The following is a 19,274-nucleotide window of genomic DNA, read 5'->3' as shown; positions in this document are numbered from 1 at the left end:
TGCTGCACCTTTCCAAAATTTGTTGACTAAAAAAAAAGAAAAAAGGTCATCAAGTTTTCGAAATTCCAAATGGATCGTACACCACGAATTTTAGATCGTACAGGGCCTCAAATTATCGTACGCGTACGATAATTATCGTACGAATAGGATCGCTGCGAAGATGTCGTACAAGTAAATAATATATATATATATACAGGGTGGGTCACCACATTTTACCATCTAGATTTACGTTATTATTATACGCGTAGCAGACAATGTTTCACATGGAGTTGAATGGTTTTAAAAGGGGCTCATACTGATGGTACTTTTTTTTTGTAGGTGGACGTGTAAAGGACATATGAAGGTGATTAAAGTTTTTTTAAACGGAATCATATATTTTTTATTGCATCATCTGATGCTCTTTCATATTATTTACAGAAAAGTATTAACCTATTTATATAAAAAAATTATTACTTTAGGAGATATTTTAATTTTTATGTCTATTTACAAAAAAGGTTCAATGTGGCGACCATTTGCATCAGAACACTTTCTGAAACGAGAAATTAATGACTCATTAACGTTTCTTAATGTATCTGATGTTATTTTCTTGCATTCATTGACGATACGATCCCTCATATCGGCCATTGTAGTCGGAGGCTCCGTGTAAACTTTATTTTTTAAGTAGCCCTATAAGAAAAAGTCGAGGGGCGTTAGATCTGGTGATCTAACCGGAAAATGAATGGGCCCACCCCGTCCTATCCAACGATTTGGGAACATTTGATTTAATGTATCCCTTGCTATTCTTGAATAATGAGCAGGGCAACCATCCTGTTGTATCCACATTATTTGTCGTGTATGCAATGGTAAATAGTTTAAAAATGTTCATAGAGTGTTTGATAAAAAATTTGCATATTTTGGTCCGGTTAGTGACCCTTTGATAAAGTATGGACCAATAAGTTTATCGCCGAGTATGCTCATCCAAACATTTACACTCCATCGATGTTGATTATCCATTTGTCTAAACCAATGAGGATTTTCCGTTGACCAATAATGGGCATTTCTTGAATTCATTGATCCATTTTTCGTAAATGTTGCTTCGTCCGTGAACATAACATTGTTGAAAAAGTTGTCTCTTTGAGTGAGAGCCCAATTACAAAATTCTAAACATTGATAACAGTCATTTGCGGTCAGTTCTTGAACCTTTTATACATGATATGAATGGTATTTGTGCTTTGTAAATAGACAAAAACTATTTTTTGACTATAGTTTTGACCTTAGGATCTCTAGCACTTGAATATGCTTTCTGGTGGTTAAATTCAAAATTAGAGTAGATAGGTCGAATTGCTACGCCACGCCCCTGCCAGAAATCCCAATATTATAGTCCGTATTAAGGGGGTATTCTGGTCTAGAAATTTGAAAAAATCGATTTTTTTTTCATATTTTTAAAGCGTAACCTTTTAAAAATATTTCCTTAAGAGGATTTTTCAAAATTCAAATTATTTTCGGAGATATAGCTGTTTAGTGACGCGACATTCTATATCCTACCCTTGTGGCGTCCCACATGTAGCGGTACGACCGATGGTCGCGCCATCTAAGTTATTAGAAGGCTAGGGAACCACGCTAACAAGTAGTGGTCACCAGACTAGTACAGTCTGTGCGTAGCCGTTGAGAAGTGTACAACTAAGAAAAGCAAATCGCATCCTAACAATAAAAATCATAAAACAAATTCAGTCTAATATTATCTTTACTCTAGAGAAACCCTCTACAGTAAATTGGTGCCGAAACCCGGGAACGTCCGCGTAAAAAAATAAAAAAATAATACAACAACTAAAATAGAAAAAATAATAAAAAGGAAGAACAATGGCGCAACCAACCAGCGAAGCCAACGTGGCCCGTGCCGATACCGACACAAAGGAAGTCAACGCCAGTGAGTTTAGAAATGTAAATCTTCCATCTTTTTGGAAAGAGGAACCAAATTTATGGTTCGTAATGTTGGAAAAGGAATTCGCGGCGTACAACGTTAAATCGGATGCCGTAAAAGTGTCAGCGGTGGTAAGAAATTTGGATACCACGCTGATAAGAGAGGTATACGACATCCTAGCAGCCCCCCCCTGAGCAATGTACGTACACACATCTAAAAGAAGCCTTAATACAGAGACTAACTAAATCCGACGAACAACGGCTAAGGCGATTGTTAATGGGAGTTGAATTAGGAGACAAAAAACCCTCCGAACTTTGGAGAGAAATGAAACGCTTAGCAGGAGATAGTGTTAGCGAAAAAATGCTCCTAACGTTATGGATGCAAAGGATGCCAACCAGGGCACAAGAGATCCTGGCCATTGCAGACGAAAATACGTCACCCGCAAGGTTAGCGGAAATGGGTGACAAGATCCTCGAGAGAGAGCGTCTGCCGGAAACGGCCGCCATTACTGAAGCAGCGCCAATAAGAAGTACCGCTCAAACAACAACCAATCGCGAGGTAGCAGAAATCAATCGGAGAATCGATCAACTAACAGAGAAGATGGAAAAATTGATGCGCGGTAGAAGAAAGTACCGAAGTTTCCGCGGAAGATCCTGAAGTCGAAGCCGATCGTCAAGCAAACACCGAAACAATGACGGCCTATGTTACTACCACTGGAAATTCGCGGAACAATCGTGGAAGTGCAGATCCCCGTGCAAGTGGACAGGCCCGGATAAAAGAAAGCCTTCGGAAAACTAATGCAAGCGTCTCAAATAGAGGCAGTTGACGACGCGACGAGAAACCTGCGCCTCATGGTAAATGATAGGAAAACAGGAGCATGTTTTCTGATAGACACTGGTGCAGACGTCTCAGTGATTCCACGTACTTCGATAAGCGAAACCAAAGACAATACGTGTAAGTTATACGCGGCAAATGGTGCAGAAATAGACACATTCGGAAAAAAACTTTTAAACTTAAATCTTGGACTTCGTCGAGATTTTTCATGGAGATTCATTATAGCGAATGTTTCTAAAGCAATAATAGGCGCCGATTTCTTGCATTTTTATAATTTATTACCTGATTTAAGAAACAAAAAATTGTTGGACGGCAATACATTGCTTTCTAGGAAAGCAGAATTAGTAAATATTGACGTTCCAACCATTTTGACCATTAATCGCAATAGTCCGTATTTAGAACTTTTTAGGGAGTACGCAGATTTAACGAAACCAACTTCAAGGAAACCCATCAGCCACACGGTGAAACATCATATAATCACAAAAGGTCCTCCAATAGTAGAGAGAGCAAGAAGGCTAAATCCGGAAAAACTGCGAATCGCACAAGCCGAATTTCAGCAACTAGTCAACGAAGGAATCTGTCGCCCGTCCAAGAGTCAATGGGCGAGCCCTCTGCATATGGTACCAAAGAAAAACGGCGAATGGAGGCCATGTGGAGATTATAGGCGACTAAATAGCGTTACGGTACCAGACAGGTACCCCATTCCACATGTACACGACGTCACGCAACAATTTCGTGACTGTAATATATTTTCCACAATAGACTTGTCTAGAGCATATCACCAAATTCCGTTGGCTGAGGAAGACATAGAAAAAACAGCTGTAATTACACCTTTTGGTCTGTTTGAATACACAGTGATGCCTTTCGGTTTATGTAACGCGGCGCAAACATTCCAAAGGTTTATGAACATAGTATTAAGCAAATTAGATTTCTGTGCCTGTTACATAGATGATATAATTGTAGCGTCTAAAAATAAGGAATCCCATGAAAAACATCTGCGTGCAATATTCGATAGACTTAGGCAATATGGACTAACAATAAACATTTCAAAGTGCAATTTTTTTCAAAATAGCGTAAACTACTTAGGTTATAAGATAGATAATAAGGATATAGCGCCGTTGGATGAGCGAGTCCACGCTATACAAAACTATACAAAACCAAAGACTGTTTCAGATATGCGACGTTTCCTTGGGGTAGTGAATTTTTATAGGAGGTTCTTACCAAAGGCTGCAGAATGGCTTGACCCACTTAACAAATATATGGTAGGTGCCAAGAAGCACGACAAAAAACTGATAGAATGGAATCAAGCAGCGGAAGAAGCGTTCAAAAAAGCTAAAGAAGCAATTGCCACAGCAACGTTATTGGCATACCCAAAAGAAAAAGCGATATTAAAATTGAAGACTGATGCTTCCGATAGCGCAATTGGAGCAGTGTTAGAACAATTCTGCGATAACAAATGGGAACCACTAGGATATTTCTCAAGGAAACTAGAAAAAGCGCAAATTAGATATAGTGTGTATGATAGGGAATTGTTAGCTATCTATAAAAGTTTAAAGTTTTTTAGATATTTTGTAGAAGGAAGAGAATTAATAATAGAGACTGACCATAAACCACTGTCATACGCTTTTAAGCAAAATACTGACAAAGCAAGCCCAAGACAAGCCAGACAGTTGGATTACGTAGGACAGTTTACTTCCAAAATTGTTTACGTTGCTGGAAAAGACAATGTGGCAGCAGACGCTATGTCAAGACTGGAAACCATAGACATGCCAGTCCTAGTATCAACAGAAGAGCTAATGGCAAAGCAACAAGAGGATGACGAACTAAAGAATATTTTGGCAGAAGAAAAATGGAACCTGCAAAAGATTTTCCTCGATAGCTCTGATAAGTACATTTATGGCGACATAGTAGGAAAAAGCATAAGACCATACGTTCCAGTCTCTTTACGGAGGCAGATTTTTAAGAACGTACACAATTTGTCACATCCCAGCGGCAGAGTAACAAAACACCTTATAGGAAAAAGCTTCATGTGGCCAAAAATGAACAAAGATATTGCAGAATGGTCAAGTACATGCTTAGCATGCCAAAAGTGCAAAATAAGCCGTCATAACAAACAGGTACCTTCGAAAATAGAAGTACCACAAGGACGTTTCGAACATGTTCACATAGACATAATAGGTCCACTATCAACGGTTAGAAATATGAGATACTGCCTAACTATGATCGATAGGTTTACTCGATGGCCAGAAGCAATTCCAATGCCAGATACCTCAGCAGATACAGTGGCAACAACATTCTATTCGCAGTGGATTTCAAGATTTGGTTCTCCTATTACAATTACAACTGATCAAGGAACACAATTTGAAAGTCAACTATTTGAAGCATTAACCAAATTAGTCGGAGCGAAAAGAATTAGAACAACAGCATATCACCCTGCATCAAATGGAATGATAGAAAGATGGCATAGATCACTTAAAGCAGCAATAATGTGCCACGAAGAAAAAGACTGGGTAGGAATACTACCAACAGTGCTCCTTGGTCTACGCACAAGCCTAAAGGAAGATATAAAAGCTTCAGCTGCGGAATTGGTATATGGTGAAAACATCAGACTACCAGGAGAATTTTTCCTCAGCGAAGAGCTATTACAAGATCCACACATATTCCTAGAAAAATTAAGACAACATATAAGGCAAATCAGACCGATACCCACAGCACACCATACCAAAAAGAAACATTTTATTCAGGATAGGTTATATACATGTACGCACATATTTTTAAGGGTCGATGCTGTAAAAAAACCATTAGAAGCGCCTTACGAAGGTCCATACGAAATTATACAAAGACTTACAGATAATATTTTCAAAATTAACTATAAAGGAAAACATATAAATGTATCTATAGAAAGACTAAAACCAGCGTTCGTCGAAAAAGATTGCAATACCGATTCGTATGTACCAATTAAAACTTATTAGGTTAGGATAGAGATAATGCAATATTTTTATATATCTTTATACATTTTTATATTTTTATATACTTGTAAACATCTATAATTTTAAGTTTCGCATTTTATGTAATAAGAAAAATGCTCCGAAGGGAGTAATGTAACGGTACGACCGAAGGTCGCGCCCTCTAAAGTTACTAGAAGGCTAGGGAACCACGCTAACAAGTAGTTGTCACCAGACTAGTACAGTCTGTGCGTAGCCGTTGAGAAGTGTACAACTAAGAAAAGCAAATCGCATTCTAACAATAAAAATCATAAAACAAATTCAGTCTAATGTTATCTTTACTCTAGAGAAACCCTCTACATGCACCAGGACGGTGCCGACATCTCGCGGCTGCCAGCGTCAAGTTCGGCAGACGTACCCAAAAACTACCAGAGGTGCGCGTGTCTTGCAGCGACACTTTCTGCCTCGGCTTTGTAACCAAACCATGATGTAGAGGCGGCCGATTGGTCAGAACTCGCGGCGTAATTGCGCCTGGGAATCTGATTGGTCGGGCCTAGTAACGAACATCCTGGATCATCTCCTCGCTTCTCGGAGATCATCGATCCAACGGATTTCTCGACAGGAGTTCGATATCACTCGCCAAGCTTATCAGTCGACTGCGCTTGCTCTTTCTTCCGTATCAATTTATCATTCTGTATCTCGTTGTGCGTGTGTGTATAAATTCTGTATTTTGTTGAATAAAATCTGTTCTGAGAGATCGCAAATAAAAAAGGTGAAATCCCTTGTTGTGTCCGGCTTCCTCATTGGTTGTTACGGTGGTCAGTAACTAGCCATTCGGCCCGCGGACATTGGATTTCCCACACTCTTATTACGCAAAACTTTGAACGCATTTTTCTTGAAACTGTTTTTTTCATGTCATGATATCTCAAGCTCTACTAAACCGATTTACTTGAAATTTGGTAAAAGTCTTTTCTATGCATTTCTCTATCGTACTAACTAAACTCTTACAACAATTTTCAATTTCTACTATTTTTAAAAAATTCGGAAAAGTAAAAAAAATGATAAAAATAATGTATCTTTTTTTTAGACAGCCGTAATTTAGCGAAAAAAAACTTTTTTCAATTCTTTTAGTTCGAACGATAGCGGCATTCTAAATTATTAATCTTTTTTATTTTTTTATTTTGGATTACTAGAAGAGCTGCAATCGTGACAACCATCGTGCACCATTTTTTTGGGGCCCCCCACTTCGTCAGCCTATATCTTTTTCAATGTTGAATTATTTCACTATTTGTTTTTTCATGTATTCTTGAAATATTATTAAATATCTTGTAACATCATAGATAGTGAAAATATTATTCGTCTTTTTGTTATTGCACTTGAAAAAGTACCTAAAATTCATGCCTCTAGACCAGAATATCCCCTTAATATGAATTCAACGAACTAGTTTACCATGACCTTCGGATGACCTTGAAAGCAAAAAATGAAAATTTCAAGAAAAAATGTACCGTTTATGTTCTGTTAGTGTTCTGTTTAAGTAACAATAAATAAATAAAAAACTTGTTTATAACTTATTGTTACTTAAACAGAACACTAATAGAACAGTAACAGAAAACCAACAGAACAAAAACGGTACCACAGTTCTCCTGTTTAATCTTAATTTGTCACGAGAGCAACCGTTGTACAATATTAACTTGTAAAAAATGTATAATAATAGTGGAAAGATTATATATTACTAATACTTGGTGAATGCAAAAGGAAAGCACGTGAAGTAGCAATCTGTATGCTACAAAGTACCCAGAGAGGCATCATCCATCTGCACAAACATTTTACAATATTGAAAAAAATTTACGAAGTTATGAAGAATTTAGAAAGAAAAAGCGAAGCAAACCATTTAGAAATACATCCAAAGGCAATGTTGATACTGTTTTACAACATATAGAAGAAAATCCGCATACATCCATTCGTGTAATTAGTGCTAACACTGGTTTATCTAAGAGTTTAGTTCATAGGATCATAAAAAAAAAATAATTATTATCCTTACAAAATGAGAAAAGTACAGCATTTACACGAAACTTATCCATAACGATGTCTTTCATTTTATATTTTGACTAGTGACTTCATACGAAGATAATCCTGAATTACTAAACTACAATACATTCTGTGGACGAATGAGTGCAAATTTTCTGATAATGGTATAATTAACCGTTATAATCATCATTTCTGGTCTAAGAACAATCCTCTCTGGTTTAGAGAACATAATTTTCAACAGAAAATTTGATGTGGACTAATATACGGGGTCATCCTGGACCTTATTTTTATGAACAACATATAACATTTACAATGTATTTAAATTTTCTTTCCACGCAACTTCCAACATTAATGCAAGAGCTTCTAGATGATAATCGGCAGCGTATTTATTTCCAGCAAAATGGTTTCCCACCTCATAATGCTCGTTTCATTTATAATTACTTAAATTTAAAATTTTGAGAACGTTGTCTGGGCACTTATAGCCCAATTGCTTGGCCACCACGATTTATCACCACTTGATTTTTTTTTATAGGTTCATCTACAGTTAAAAGTTTATACTGTTTCAATACAAAATAAGGAACATTTATAGCAGCGAATCCATGCAACATGCGAAGAACTTTGCTACGACAGTATCGTAAGAGCCACCAGTGCAAATTTCCTACGTCGAGCGGAATTGTGCTTAGAAGTACATGGATTTTAATTCGAACATTTGATGTGACAATTAAATGAAATCGTTTCCCTTCATTTAATCAAGGTTCCTGAATTAAATGTAATTTCAAGTATTTTTTATAATAAATACAAGTTATTATCGTCCATTAAAGAAGATTGTTAGTTTCTGTTGAAATTTTCTTTTTTTTTTGCTTTTAAGGTCATCCGAAGGTCATGATATATTAGGTCGTTAAATTCGTATTAACACAGGCTGTATTAAACCGTATAATAGTGTAAGATCAAAAAGATAGAGTGTCATTTAAAAGAACAAAGGTTGCCTTAAAAAACATGAAAAACAAATTTTTTTTTAACTTTTTTTTTATTACAGTTTATAGTCAATCAAAAACAGATCAACTTTTGTTTAAACTATTTTTTGTCAGATTATTGCAAGTACTTGAAAAACCGTGAATAAAATTATATAAGATACCCTGTATATATATATATATATATATATATATATATACATCTAAAACGAACAATAATACAATAATGGGATGGTTGGGTTTTTTCATTTATATTTATTTCTTAATTAATAATATAAATTAAAATTAATGTGTGTTTCAGAAAAATTGTTAATGTGTATTAATCTATAAATATAATGTGCATGTGGGTGTTTGCATGTGTGCACAGGTATAAGCTCCCATCGTTAGAAGATATTATAAAAAATACCTGCGTATATAAATGAAAGATCGCAGAAGCAAATGGTTTTTTCTCCATTTTCCATTTTTTGCGTTACAATACATGCGTACTGTGTAAATTATATAATTTCAATATAAGTAAAAAAACTGAAAAACATTCTATTCTTTTGAATATTCAATAATAAAAAAAGACTACTCTTATCAGTTTATAATATATAGCAATATTATATTTATTTTATTTACAATTAATAATTTATTAATAAATTAATTGAATTAAAAAGTATAATATTACTATAATAATAATAATAATAATATAAATATATTACTATTATTTTGAGCATATTTCGAAAGAACTGTGTAAATAATATCTATCGAATATGCTTATTTATTTTTATAAATGTTTCTATAGTCACTCCTCAGTCCTTTGATTTACATATGTTAATGCATAAGCATCCATATGGTCACGATAAATTAAAAAATCACTGTTATCCAAAAACGCATTTTTTTGTATATTCTATCTATATCTTTTGTCAAAATTACATATTTTAGCAGGATGGAGTTGAATTTTATATAACATCAATCGAATGGATGACAAATATTTCTATACACAAACGATTGTTTTGCGTTGTTATTATATTTTATAAAAAGATAAAAAGAATATGATATTACTATGGAACTATACATAGTATACATAGTACAGTTCCATAGTAATATTATTTATTTTTCTCATGATGGAATGTATTAATAATTGCAATTAAAAATTCTATGCTTCTAGAAATAGATCACCTAAAAGATAATTGGGTATTTCAGATTGATCTCTTTCGACATAGACGTTATTACATTCCATATCTTGTCTATTCTTTACATGCTTTTCATTATCATATTTGATGTTGCTTTCATCGATGTCACAAAATATTTGTTCTATTGTGTCATAAGATGGGCTTGGCGTTATATCAAAATGATTTTCAAGAAATTCTAAAACGGATTCTCTCGTTTTTAACATATTAAGATGTACTCTATTCTTCTTGGATAACATTTTTTCCGTCATAAATACTAAATGGTGATGGAAACATAAAAAGTGAGTATCAATCCTGGCTGTGATATCTATCCAATCTTGAATGCAACTAAGTGGTGTTGTCCTGTAACCCGAAAAAAGAGCAGGGTTTGCTAAAATACCTCTTGCACTCATTATTCCTTCACAATTACTATCTTCGTAAAGTTTTTGAGCACTTTCTAAATTCTTTACATCTCCATTGGCAATAAGCGGTAATTGTACGCTGTCTCTAACAATTTTAAGATCATCTAAATGTATTGGTTCGTATCGCATTTCTGGTGTTCTCGCGTGTACAGTTAAAAACGATGCACCAGCTTTTTCTAATGTTTGACAAAAATTAACTGTTCTGCGAATGTCTTTCAATATTCTTATTTTTACAGAAACTGTGAATGGATTAGAGACACGATTTCTAACTTGAGACACTATATCTTTTACAAGTTCTGGACGTTTTAACATATCAACACCATATCCTTCATTTATAGCCCAACGTTGTGGACAACCACTGTTTAAATCAACTCCATCGCAATATCTGTAAAAGAAAAGTTGCGTTATGAATATACCTGAATAAAATTTTTGTTTGTAATAACATTATTGAAATGAAGCATACGGAGCAACTATTTCAGCTGCATTAGTAAAATCAGCTACATTGTTAGCTGCAAATTGTGCAATAAGCGGAGTATCCTTATCTATCGTGGAAAATTCGCTGTCTCTAGCTTTAGCCGACTTTACAAATGAATTTGCCACTATCATAGGTGTGAAACAAATATCGCATTCATATTGTCTGACTAACATTCGAAATGGCAATCTAAACGAGAACAAATCATTTATAAAAAATATGTAATTAGTATAAGTTGAATTAAAAAGTGGCGGTAAAAAATAAAATGGAATATCCATAAAAGATACTTTGTTATTACTTACTTACTATATCTAACCATTGGTGCACATACATTTATCATTCTTGGTTCTTTTAATAATTCAACTATGTCTATCGTCATTTTGTATAAAATTGAAAATACTACACGTTCTTTTTAACGTAAATGATTATTATTAAAAGGTTATTTATCCATAGTTATAACAAGTAATCAAGATGGAGAATAAACGATTATTTGAATCTAAACGCAGCACCATCTGTTGGGGTGAAAGAGAAAATAAATACTAATCGATTATATTGTTTTTCGATATACGATAATTTTGATGATCGATTAACACAAATTTGCTTGAAATACCGGAAATAGTTTCTACACTTTAGGATAGTTCCGGTTGTTAATTTTTTAATAAAATACAATTAAATTTAATAAAATACATACTTACCCACGTAAACATATAAACTTTGTATAATCTTTGGTTTATATTAAAAATAGAAAAATTTTACTTAGGTTAATATATTTAAACCTTCTTCTACAATCTGTCGATCTATATGTTTTTTAGGTATCAATAATCCAATAATTATATTCTTTATATTATATAAAATTGATATTATAACAAAGAATTATAATAATTTTTAGATTGCAATACAATTATTTTAATCTTTTATGCAAATAAACTTTATCTTCGTGATTAATTCTAGACATTTTCGAATGTTCGGGATACTTCTAGAGTCACGAGTGGGCGGGGCGTAGTAGCTCGAGTTTCTATTGGTTCAAAGTTTCATAGGTTAATATCAATTGGTTAATGTGAGAACTTTGATACTCATCACGAACGTCACATAAAAACTATATGAAGTTCGCGTTATAGTGCGCGTAAGGTTCTTGCTAGAGTTGCATCATTACACGTGAAGTTGGTCTTTGGGTTTCCGGCTCTTTTCTTTTAACGAAATTAGTTTACTGCATTAAAAGAATTTAATGAAAATGTTGGCTGCCGCTAGATTGTTAAGCAGAAGCTGTAACAGCATCAGCTGCGACATCGCTAGAAGACAGCAATTTAGTACAATATTAAAAAATGTAAGTTTTGATGGCGACTTCGATATCTCACCGATTTACCAAACGAATTCGTGACTGTAAAAAGAAACGTTTATCGATTATGTTTGATTTTTATATTACTCAAAAACAATAACTTATTGTACCATGTATTTTTATGTATTAATTTGTCAAATTTTTGACAGCTATTATTGCTGATCAATATAACGACGCATTTAATACATTCTTAGCCATTGTTTCGGAAACCGGCACGTGCTTTTCTTTTATTTCGAGTATACTTTTTTTTGCTAATGGTATAATGTTCATAATGAATAAGGTTCAAGCAAATCTTTTAAAATCAATGATGCAAGAATACAATAAAGTTTCATCACTTATACCATTGTAAATTATACTTCTAATATATTTCATTATTCTTTTAGTGAACATACATATATATTATTTAAATATCTTTTTATATAAGTTTTTATTTCATAAATCAATGATTTTTAGGCTGCAGCTCCTGGAGTTATTGTACCTCAACGTTACACTGACATACAATGTCGTTATAAGTAAGTAATCTTTTGTTATAATCATTAAATAGCGAATATAATTTTTAAAATGTGGTATCTCTATGCTTGAATGGATTTTTATATATAATTTGTATATTAAAAAAGTTATTCTCAATATTTTTAGATCAGAGGGTGTTAAAGGAGCAGTTATTGGTATTGATCTTGGTACAACATTTTCTTGTGTAGCAGTAATGGAAGGTAAACAGGCTAAGGTTATTGAAAATTCAGAAGGATCACGAACGACACCATCTTACGTTGCATTTTCAAAAGGTAATTGTTTCTAATGTTATTTATTTTATTATTTTAACACAAATATTTTAATATAACTGCTTTTTAATTTGCCTTCATATGGTTTAGATTAAACAAAATGTTAATGATGAATTTATATAATTTTAGAGAATGAACGTTTAGTTGGTATGCCTGCCAAACGTCAAGCAGTTACAAACTCTTCTAATACATTTTATGCAACCAAACGACTCATTGGGAGAAAATTCGATGATCCTGAAGTGAAGAAAGACATGTAAATAGTTTATTTAATTTGTAACACTTTTAATTATAAAAGAATTTAGAATCATCAATTTGTTTGATATTTATCATGTATTATTTTATTACAGGAAAACAGTGTCTTATAAAATCGTTAAAGCATCTAACGGAGATGCATGGGTACAAGGAGGAGATGGAAAATTGTATTCCCCTAGTCAAATAGGTGCTTTCGTGCTTATGAAAATGAAAGAAACTGCAGAGGCTTATCTTAATACACCAGCTAAAAATGCAGTTATCACTGTACCTGCATATTTCAATGATTCGCAAAGGCAAGCTACGAAAGATGCCGGTCAAATCGCTGGGTTGAATGTACTTAGAGTGATTAACGAACCTACCGCTGCTGCACTTGCATACGGTATGGATAAAACGGCTGACAAAATGTAAGTATACTTTTATATAATTTATTTTTAATTATACATGTATACTAATTTTTTAATTAATATTTATATTTATTTAGTATTGCAGTATACGACTTGGGTGGTGGTACTTTTGATATCTCAATTTTAGAAATTCAAAAAGGTGTTTTTGAAGTTAAATCAACTAACGGAGACACATTTTTGGGAGGAGAAGATTTTGATAATGCATTAGTTAATTATTTGGCATCCGAATTTAAAAAAGACGTATGTAGATTAGTCAATCGAAATGATATTAGGAATAATAGAAAATAATTCATTCGTAACATAATTTATAATTAATTATTTATAGCAAGGTTTAGACATAACTAAAGATGCTATGGCTATGCAACGATTAAAGGAAGCAGCTGAAAAAGCAAAAATTGAATTATCAAGCTCTTTGCAAACCGATATTAATCTACCATACTTAACTATGGATTCTAGTGGACCTAAACACTTGAATCTTAAACTTACAAGAAGCAAATTTGAAAATCTTGTTGGTGATCTTATCAAACGTACTATACAACCATGTCAAAAAGCTCTTACCGATGCTGAAGTATCTAAATCTGACATTGGGGAAGTACTTTTGGTTGGAGGAATGACTAGAGTACCTAAAGTTCAACAAACAGTTCAAGAAATTTTCGGTCGACAACCTTCGAAAGCTGTTAATCCCGATGAAGCAGTTGCTGTTGGTGCTGCTGTTCAAGGTGGTGTACTTGCTGGAGATGTTACCGATGTTCTTCTTCTCGATGTTACACCTCTTTCATTGGGTAAGATTTTTGTGCATTCTCGTTAATTGTTATTTTTAATAAATGATGTTTAATAGTCTAATCTTCTCTCTGATCATTATGAAGATATCGTATCAAATACTGATTGTTCATTGAAATAATATTTCCTAATCACATGAATTACTTATATTTTATTATCACTTTTATTTATTCCTCATAGGTATCGAAACACTTGGTGGTGTCTTTACAAAATTGATTTCACGAAACACGACTATTCCTACGAAGAAAAGTCAAGTATTTTCTACAGCAGCGGATGGTCAAACCCAAGTAGAAATCAAGGTTCATCAAGGTGAACGAGAAATGGCGTCTGACAATAAACTTTTGGGTCAATTCACATTGGTCGGAATTCCTCCCGCGCCAAGAGGAGTTCCTCAGATTGAAGTAACATTTGATATCGATGCGAATGGTATCGTTCACGTATCTGCTAGAGACAAGGGCACTGGCAAGGAACAACAAAGTATGTTAAAATATTATTTTTTGTCCTTTGAAAATTGTTTATATTATAACTATGATGCTTTTATTTTTCGTCTCCAAAATTACTCCAAAGTTGAGTAAAATATGTGGAAATCTTTAACTGAGTTAAATTTAAATAATTTAAATATAATAAATAAAATATTATATTTCGATCTAAAAATACTTAAACCTCTGATTTTTATTTGCAGTTGTAATTCAATCCAGTGGTGGTCTGAGCAAGGACGAAATTGAAAATATGGTAAAGAATGCCGAACAATATGCTAAAGCAGATAAGATCAAGAAAGAAAGAGTAGAAGCTGTTAATCAAGCAGAAGGAATTATTCACGACACGGAATCGAAATTAGAAGAATTCAAGGCACAACTTCCGCAAGAAGAGGTATAGTAATTTTAATGATTTTATATTATTTGTGTCTATAATTAATTATTAATTTGATTTATTTTTTAGTGTGAAAAATTGAAAGAATTGGTTGCTAAGACAAGGGAAGCCTTAGCCCGAAAAGATGAAATGGATCCCGAGGAAATCAAAAAACAAACCAATGAATTGCAGCAAGCAAGTTTGAAATTGTTCGAAATGGCATATAAAAAAGTAAGTGTAATAGATTAATTAAAAAATTTAGATTAAAAATTGTTCAAATATTTACTTCCATATTTATCTTATATAATTTTTCTAATCTAAATCAATGTACGATTGATACAGATGGCGGCAGAAAGAGAAAGCAGCAGCGGTAGTGGTAGTGGTAGCGGTAGCAGTAGCAGTAGCGATAGTAGTAACCAAAGTCAACAAGAACAATCTCAAGAAAAGAAAGAAGAGAAAAATTAATGGTAAAGAAAAAATGTCTTCAACAAATTTTTTGCACATAGTTGTTTAAACACCAATTGTCGTTTTACATGCCCAGATTTAAAAAATAAAAGATATATATATTTGTTTTATTAAATGTATATAATCAATTTTATTAATTAAATGCCAACTTTCTTTGTTAATTATTATTTATTTCTTTTTAATATGTTCTCATACTGACAAAGTTCATCGTTAAAAAATTAGAACATATTAGCTCGAATAATATAAGAATAACTTTCTGGGATATGTATCGATTGCAGTTAATAATTTGAAAGCAGTTGTCGGGCTAAAAAAATCGTCCTGTAAATTGTGTATATAATCCTCCAGTGCATGATAAATATTGCCAGAAAAGCATATATTTGTGATGCCTAAACTTAATGTGAAATGACAGATGGTGTTTAACGATATTGTTTTCGCCTGTGTCAATTTTAACAACAAAATGGAACTATCTTGTCAACAGTGCTACAAAAATTCTTAGTATGATAGTTCATTCGTTTGCTACTGTAGAATTCTATAGTAGTTTAGGCAGTATGAATGTGTATTATGATTGACAACAAAAAGAATGTTTGATATATATAGACAGATACATAGCATAAGAAATATATAATACTTATATAAGTAATTAAATATAAAATGTAATAATGTGGTATATGCACACCAATATTATAAACATAATTATAGTTAATTTCACCAATTTTTTATTTAAAATTTACATCCAATACAATAATTTTCATGTGTTCGTTGTGTTATTCAATAAATCATTCGAAATTCAATATTGCATTTATTAATAAACATAGACATTATTATCAAAGGTCTTATTTAATAAATATGCTCAACTAGAAATTTTATACAAAAATAATGAAATCGATTTTATGATTTGGCTTTATCCTTTATGAATTGTAATACTTCTTGAACATCCTCTTTAGATCCTAAGAAAATTGGTGATCTTTGATGAATACTTTCGGGAACTATATCTAAAATATCGATTTCCCCATTTGATGCTAGACCACCTGCTTCTTTAATTAAATAAGCCATTGGTATGCATTCATATAAGAGACGTAACTAGAAATATAATTCAATTAATCTCATTAGTAATTGATTTAACTTGTTAGAATCTCTTAACAAGTTTGTTATTAATACCTTGCCATTTGGATTAGTCTTTGTTGAAGGATACAAAAAAATTCCTCCATATTTAATAGTCCTATGTACATCAGCAACCATTGAACCAACGTATCGTGCACTGTACGGTTTACCATTATTAGGGTATTTTTTCGAATGTATATAATTTTTTATAGAAGTATCCCATAAACTTTCGTTTCCTTCGTTAATACTGTCGTGCAAAATTAATTTTTATTAATGAATATTTTATTGAAAAATTATAATCTATTATAATTATTTTAATATATTTATATTTTAATATATATATACCTATAAATATTTCCTCTACTTGGTATGGACATATTTCTTTCAGTTAAAATGAATTCTCCGATCGCTGGATCGTACATGAAACCATTAACGCCATGTCCAATGGAAAGAACGATCATAGTGGCTGAACCATAAAGAGCGTAACCAGCAGCAACTACATTTCTACCTGGCTGAAGAGCGTTAGAAATATTGGAACTATCGGTATTATCTAATTTTTTGTAAATTCCGAATATCGAACCAACTGACACCAAACAATCGATATTCGATGAACCGTCCAAGGGATCAAAGCACACAACGTATTTACTAAGTTTTTCTGTTTCAACCTCAATCGCATCATTATTTTCTTCGCTTACAAGAAGGGAAGTTGTGAAAGAAGATTTTAACATGTTAATGAACAATTCGTTACTTAAAACATCTAATTTCTTTACCTCTTCGCCTTGAACATTTATATTACCAGCTATACCATACCTGTACAAATATAAATAGTAAGTCTCAATAAAGATATTGACAATTCTTTACAATTGTTTTCTTATATATTTTATTTTTTTAATATAAAATGAAAAACACGAACAGTTCGACAACAGATTTGATAAACTTTAATCATTCATATTCTTGGAATAACACAATATCTTTATCGTTGCGCTCTGATTAAAAAGAATATACAGTAGAAGATATTATCCAGACGTAAACAAGTTTGTAATTGTCAATAATTCATATTAAAATCATTTAAAAATAGATTATTTCGCTTATTATAATAATTATAAGACGAGATGATAAAACAATTTATATTTTATACAAAAATTATTTCGTATATATTGGAATGTTCGAAAATATGTATATATTTATAAATTGACGTGAAATTTTCAAAGTTTTTATCCTAAAATAAAAAAAAACATTTTTATTTTTATTTAAAAAACAAAATAAAAGATTTTTTGTTGTTGTTGCTTTTGATAATTTAAATGACAAATAAAATTTGATAAAATTGTATATATTTTGTTGTTTTCTTTACGTTTGTCACATTTATTCTTCAATTTTCACCTTTACATTTCTTTATAAATACAGAGTTGCGGACAAACAAACTTTATCTACCTTGAATATCTGTGTTATTTATAAAACTGAAAATGATACTTACATATTCGCAATACCGGCCTTTCTAACAATCGAACTAACAGCTTTTACAGCAGTTTGTATGCTGTTTAACAATTGACTAAGATCACCAGTTGCTGTAGGAAATTTACGTTGTTCGGCAAGAACAAATCTCGTAAGAGTCATGCAATTAGAATCAAAAGTACTTTTCGATGTCATTTTTAAATGTAATAAATGTTATAAAACCAACAACTTGCTTCGTGTTTCGTTTTAGACTAAAGCTGTTTTGCAAGACACGTTGTATTATATAATCTCGGTAGTATATCAACAATTTTTTCTGTATGATATAAAATGATATGTTATTCTTTATTTTTCATTTCTTGTTGATTTGACTGAAATCAAGTCACCATAAAAACAACAGTCCTGATAAAAAAATAGATTAATAATTAAATGTTTACATTTGGTTCATATATATGCGATACTTTAATTTAATTTAATATTGCACGATTTTATCTTTTTCTTTTTTTTACCTTATCGTACGAAACTATTTTAATATTTGCATCCCTTTTTTCATGTAATTAAATTATTAATTTAAATTAATATCTCTTTAATATATAAAATTTATTTACTTTAATCATTTTACCGACCGGTAGTTTTTTTTAGAGTTTTGGTTTTGGCATGACAACACGTATTTATTCAAGTCATATATAAATATTAATTATTTTTCTTGTTAAGTTTTAAATACATGCCGCGACGTATAAATATTTATAAATGTTAATCAATAAATTTCGCGTTGCAATAAGGTACTTTAAAAAAATTTATAAGTATTTATTTGTATAGAAAAAAGATAGGAGGCGCTACAGTTCATAGTGCTGTTTCTGGGTTACTAGGTATGCATTTAGTTTTGTTTAGACTCTTTCATTAAATTATGACAATGGAGGTAAACAAAGAAGAAAAAAAGAAGAAATAAAAGTAAAAATAGAAGAAATAGAAATAGAAGAAGAAGAGGAAGAAGAAAAACAAAAAGAAGAAAGAGAAGAAAAAAAAAGGGGGTTATGAATATTTTGAATACGATCAAAAAGGACTACCAGAATGTGAACATGGTAATTTTTATTTAACTATCAATATTAACTATTTCAATTATAATCATATTTATA

At 32.0% G+C, this 19,274-nt stretch overlaps 3 protein-coding genes across 9 annotated transcripts; 1 reads left to right on the top strand and 2 right to left on the bottom strand.

Annotated features, from left to right (window-relative positions):
* Positions 1–8,715: 8,715 nt before the first annotated feature.
* Positions 8,716–11,635, bottom strand: LOC107066661 (tRNA-dihydrouridine(20a/20b) synthase [NAD(P)+]-like). 2 transcript variants are annotated; one of them, XM_015321496.2, is made up of 4 exons: positions 11,419–11,635; positions 11,030–11,235; positions 10,715–10,912; positions 8,716–10,636 (listed from the first exon to the last, which is right to left on the bottom strand). In XM_015321496.2, exons 3-4 carry the CDS (start codon positions 10,897–10,899, stop codon positions 9,817–9,819), a joined length of 1,005 nt encoding a protein of 334 aa, XP_015176982.1. In that variant the 5' UTR covers positions 10,900–10,912; positions 11,030–11,235; positions 11,419–11,635; the 3' UTR covers positions 8,716–9,816. The 2 variants fall into 2 exon arrangements, with proteins under 2 accessions (XP_015176982.1, XP_015176981.1); XM_015321495.2 differs by having other exon boundaries at positions 11,026–11,235; positions 11,419–11,626.
* Positions 11,636–11,836: 201 nt separating this feature from the next.
* On the top strand, positions 11,837–17,243 carry Hsc70-5 (Heat shock protein 70 cognate 5). 2 transcript variants are annotated; one of them, XM_015321431.2, is made up of 12 exons: positions 11,837–12,047; positions 12,513–12,571; positions 12,696–12,841; positions 12,968–13,091; positions 13,186–13,494; positions 13,572–13,734; positions 13,820–14,276; positions 14,455–14,751; positions 14,957–15,144; positions 15,214–15,354; positions 15,466–15,590; positions 17,078–17,243. In XM_015321431.2, exons 1-11 carry the CDS (start codon positions 11,949–11,951, stop codon positions 15,586–15,588), a joined length of 2,106 nt encoding a protein of 701 aa, XP_015176917.1. In that variant the 5' UTR covers positions 11,837–11,948; the 3' UTR covers positions 15,589–15,590; positions 17,078–17,243. The 2 variants fall into 2 exon arrangements, with proteins under 2 accessions (XP_015176917.1, XP_015176916.1); XM_015321430.2 differs by lacking the exon at positions 17,078–17,243 and having other exon boundaries at positions 15,466–16,379.
* fbp (fructose-1,6-bisphosphatase) lies at positions 16,282–19,219 on the bottom strand. Of its 5 annotated transcripts, XM_089177850.1 has the most exons (6): positions 18,765–19,219; positions 18,648–18,681; positions 18,164–18,540; positions 17,035–17,499; positions 16,747–16,936; positions 16,282–16,668 (listed from the first exon to the last, which is right to left on the bottom strand). In XM_089177850.1, exons 3-6 carry the CDS (start codon positions 18,334–18,336, stop codon positions 16,477–16,479), a joined length of 1,020 nt encoding a protein of 339 aa, XP_089033976.1. In that variant the 5' UTR covers positions 18,337–18,540; positions 18,648–18,681; positions 18,765–19,219; the 3' UTR covers positions 16,282–16,476. The 5 variants fall into 5 exon arrangements, with proteins under 5 accessions (XP_089033976.1, XP_015176919.1, XP_089033975.1 ...); XM_015321433.2 differs by having other exon boundaries at positions 18,648–19,219; XM_089177849.1 differs by having other exon boundaries at positions 18,164–18,509; positions 18,648–19,219.
* Positions 19,220–19,274: the final 55 nt, after the last annotated feature.

This window comes from Polistes dominula, unplaced genomic scaffold, assembly GCF_049000335.1.
Source record: "Polistes dominula isolate Pdom_NZ unplaced genomic scaffold, Pdom_raw_medaka contig_24, whole genome shotgun sequence".
Taxonomy (NCBI): domain Eukaryota; kingdom Metazoa; phylum Arthropoda; class Insecta; order Hymenoptera; family Vespidae; genus Polistes; species Polistes dominula.
The sequence above is the reverse complement of the archived record's forward strand: the minus strand, read 5'-3'. Positions and strand labels throughout refer to the sequence as shown.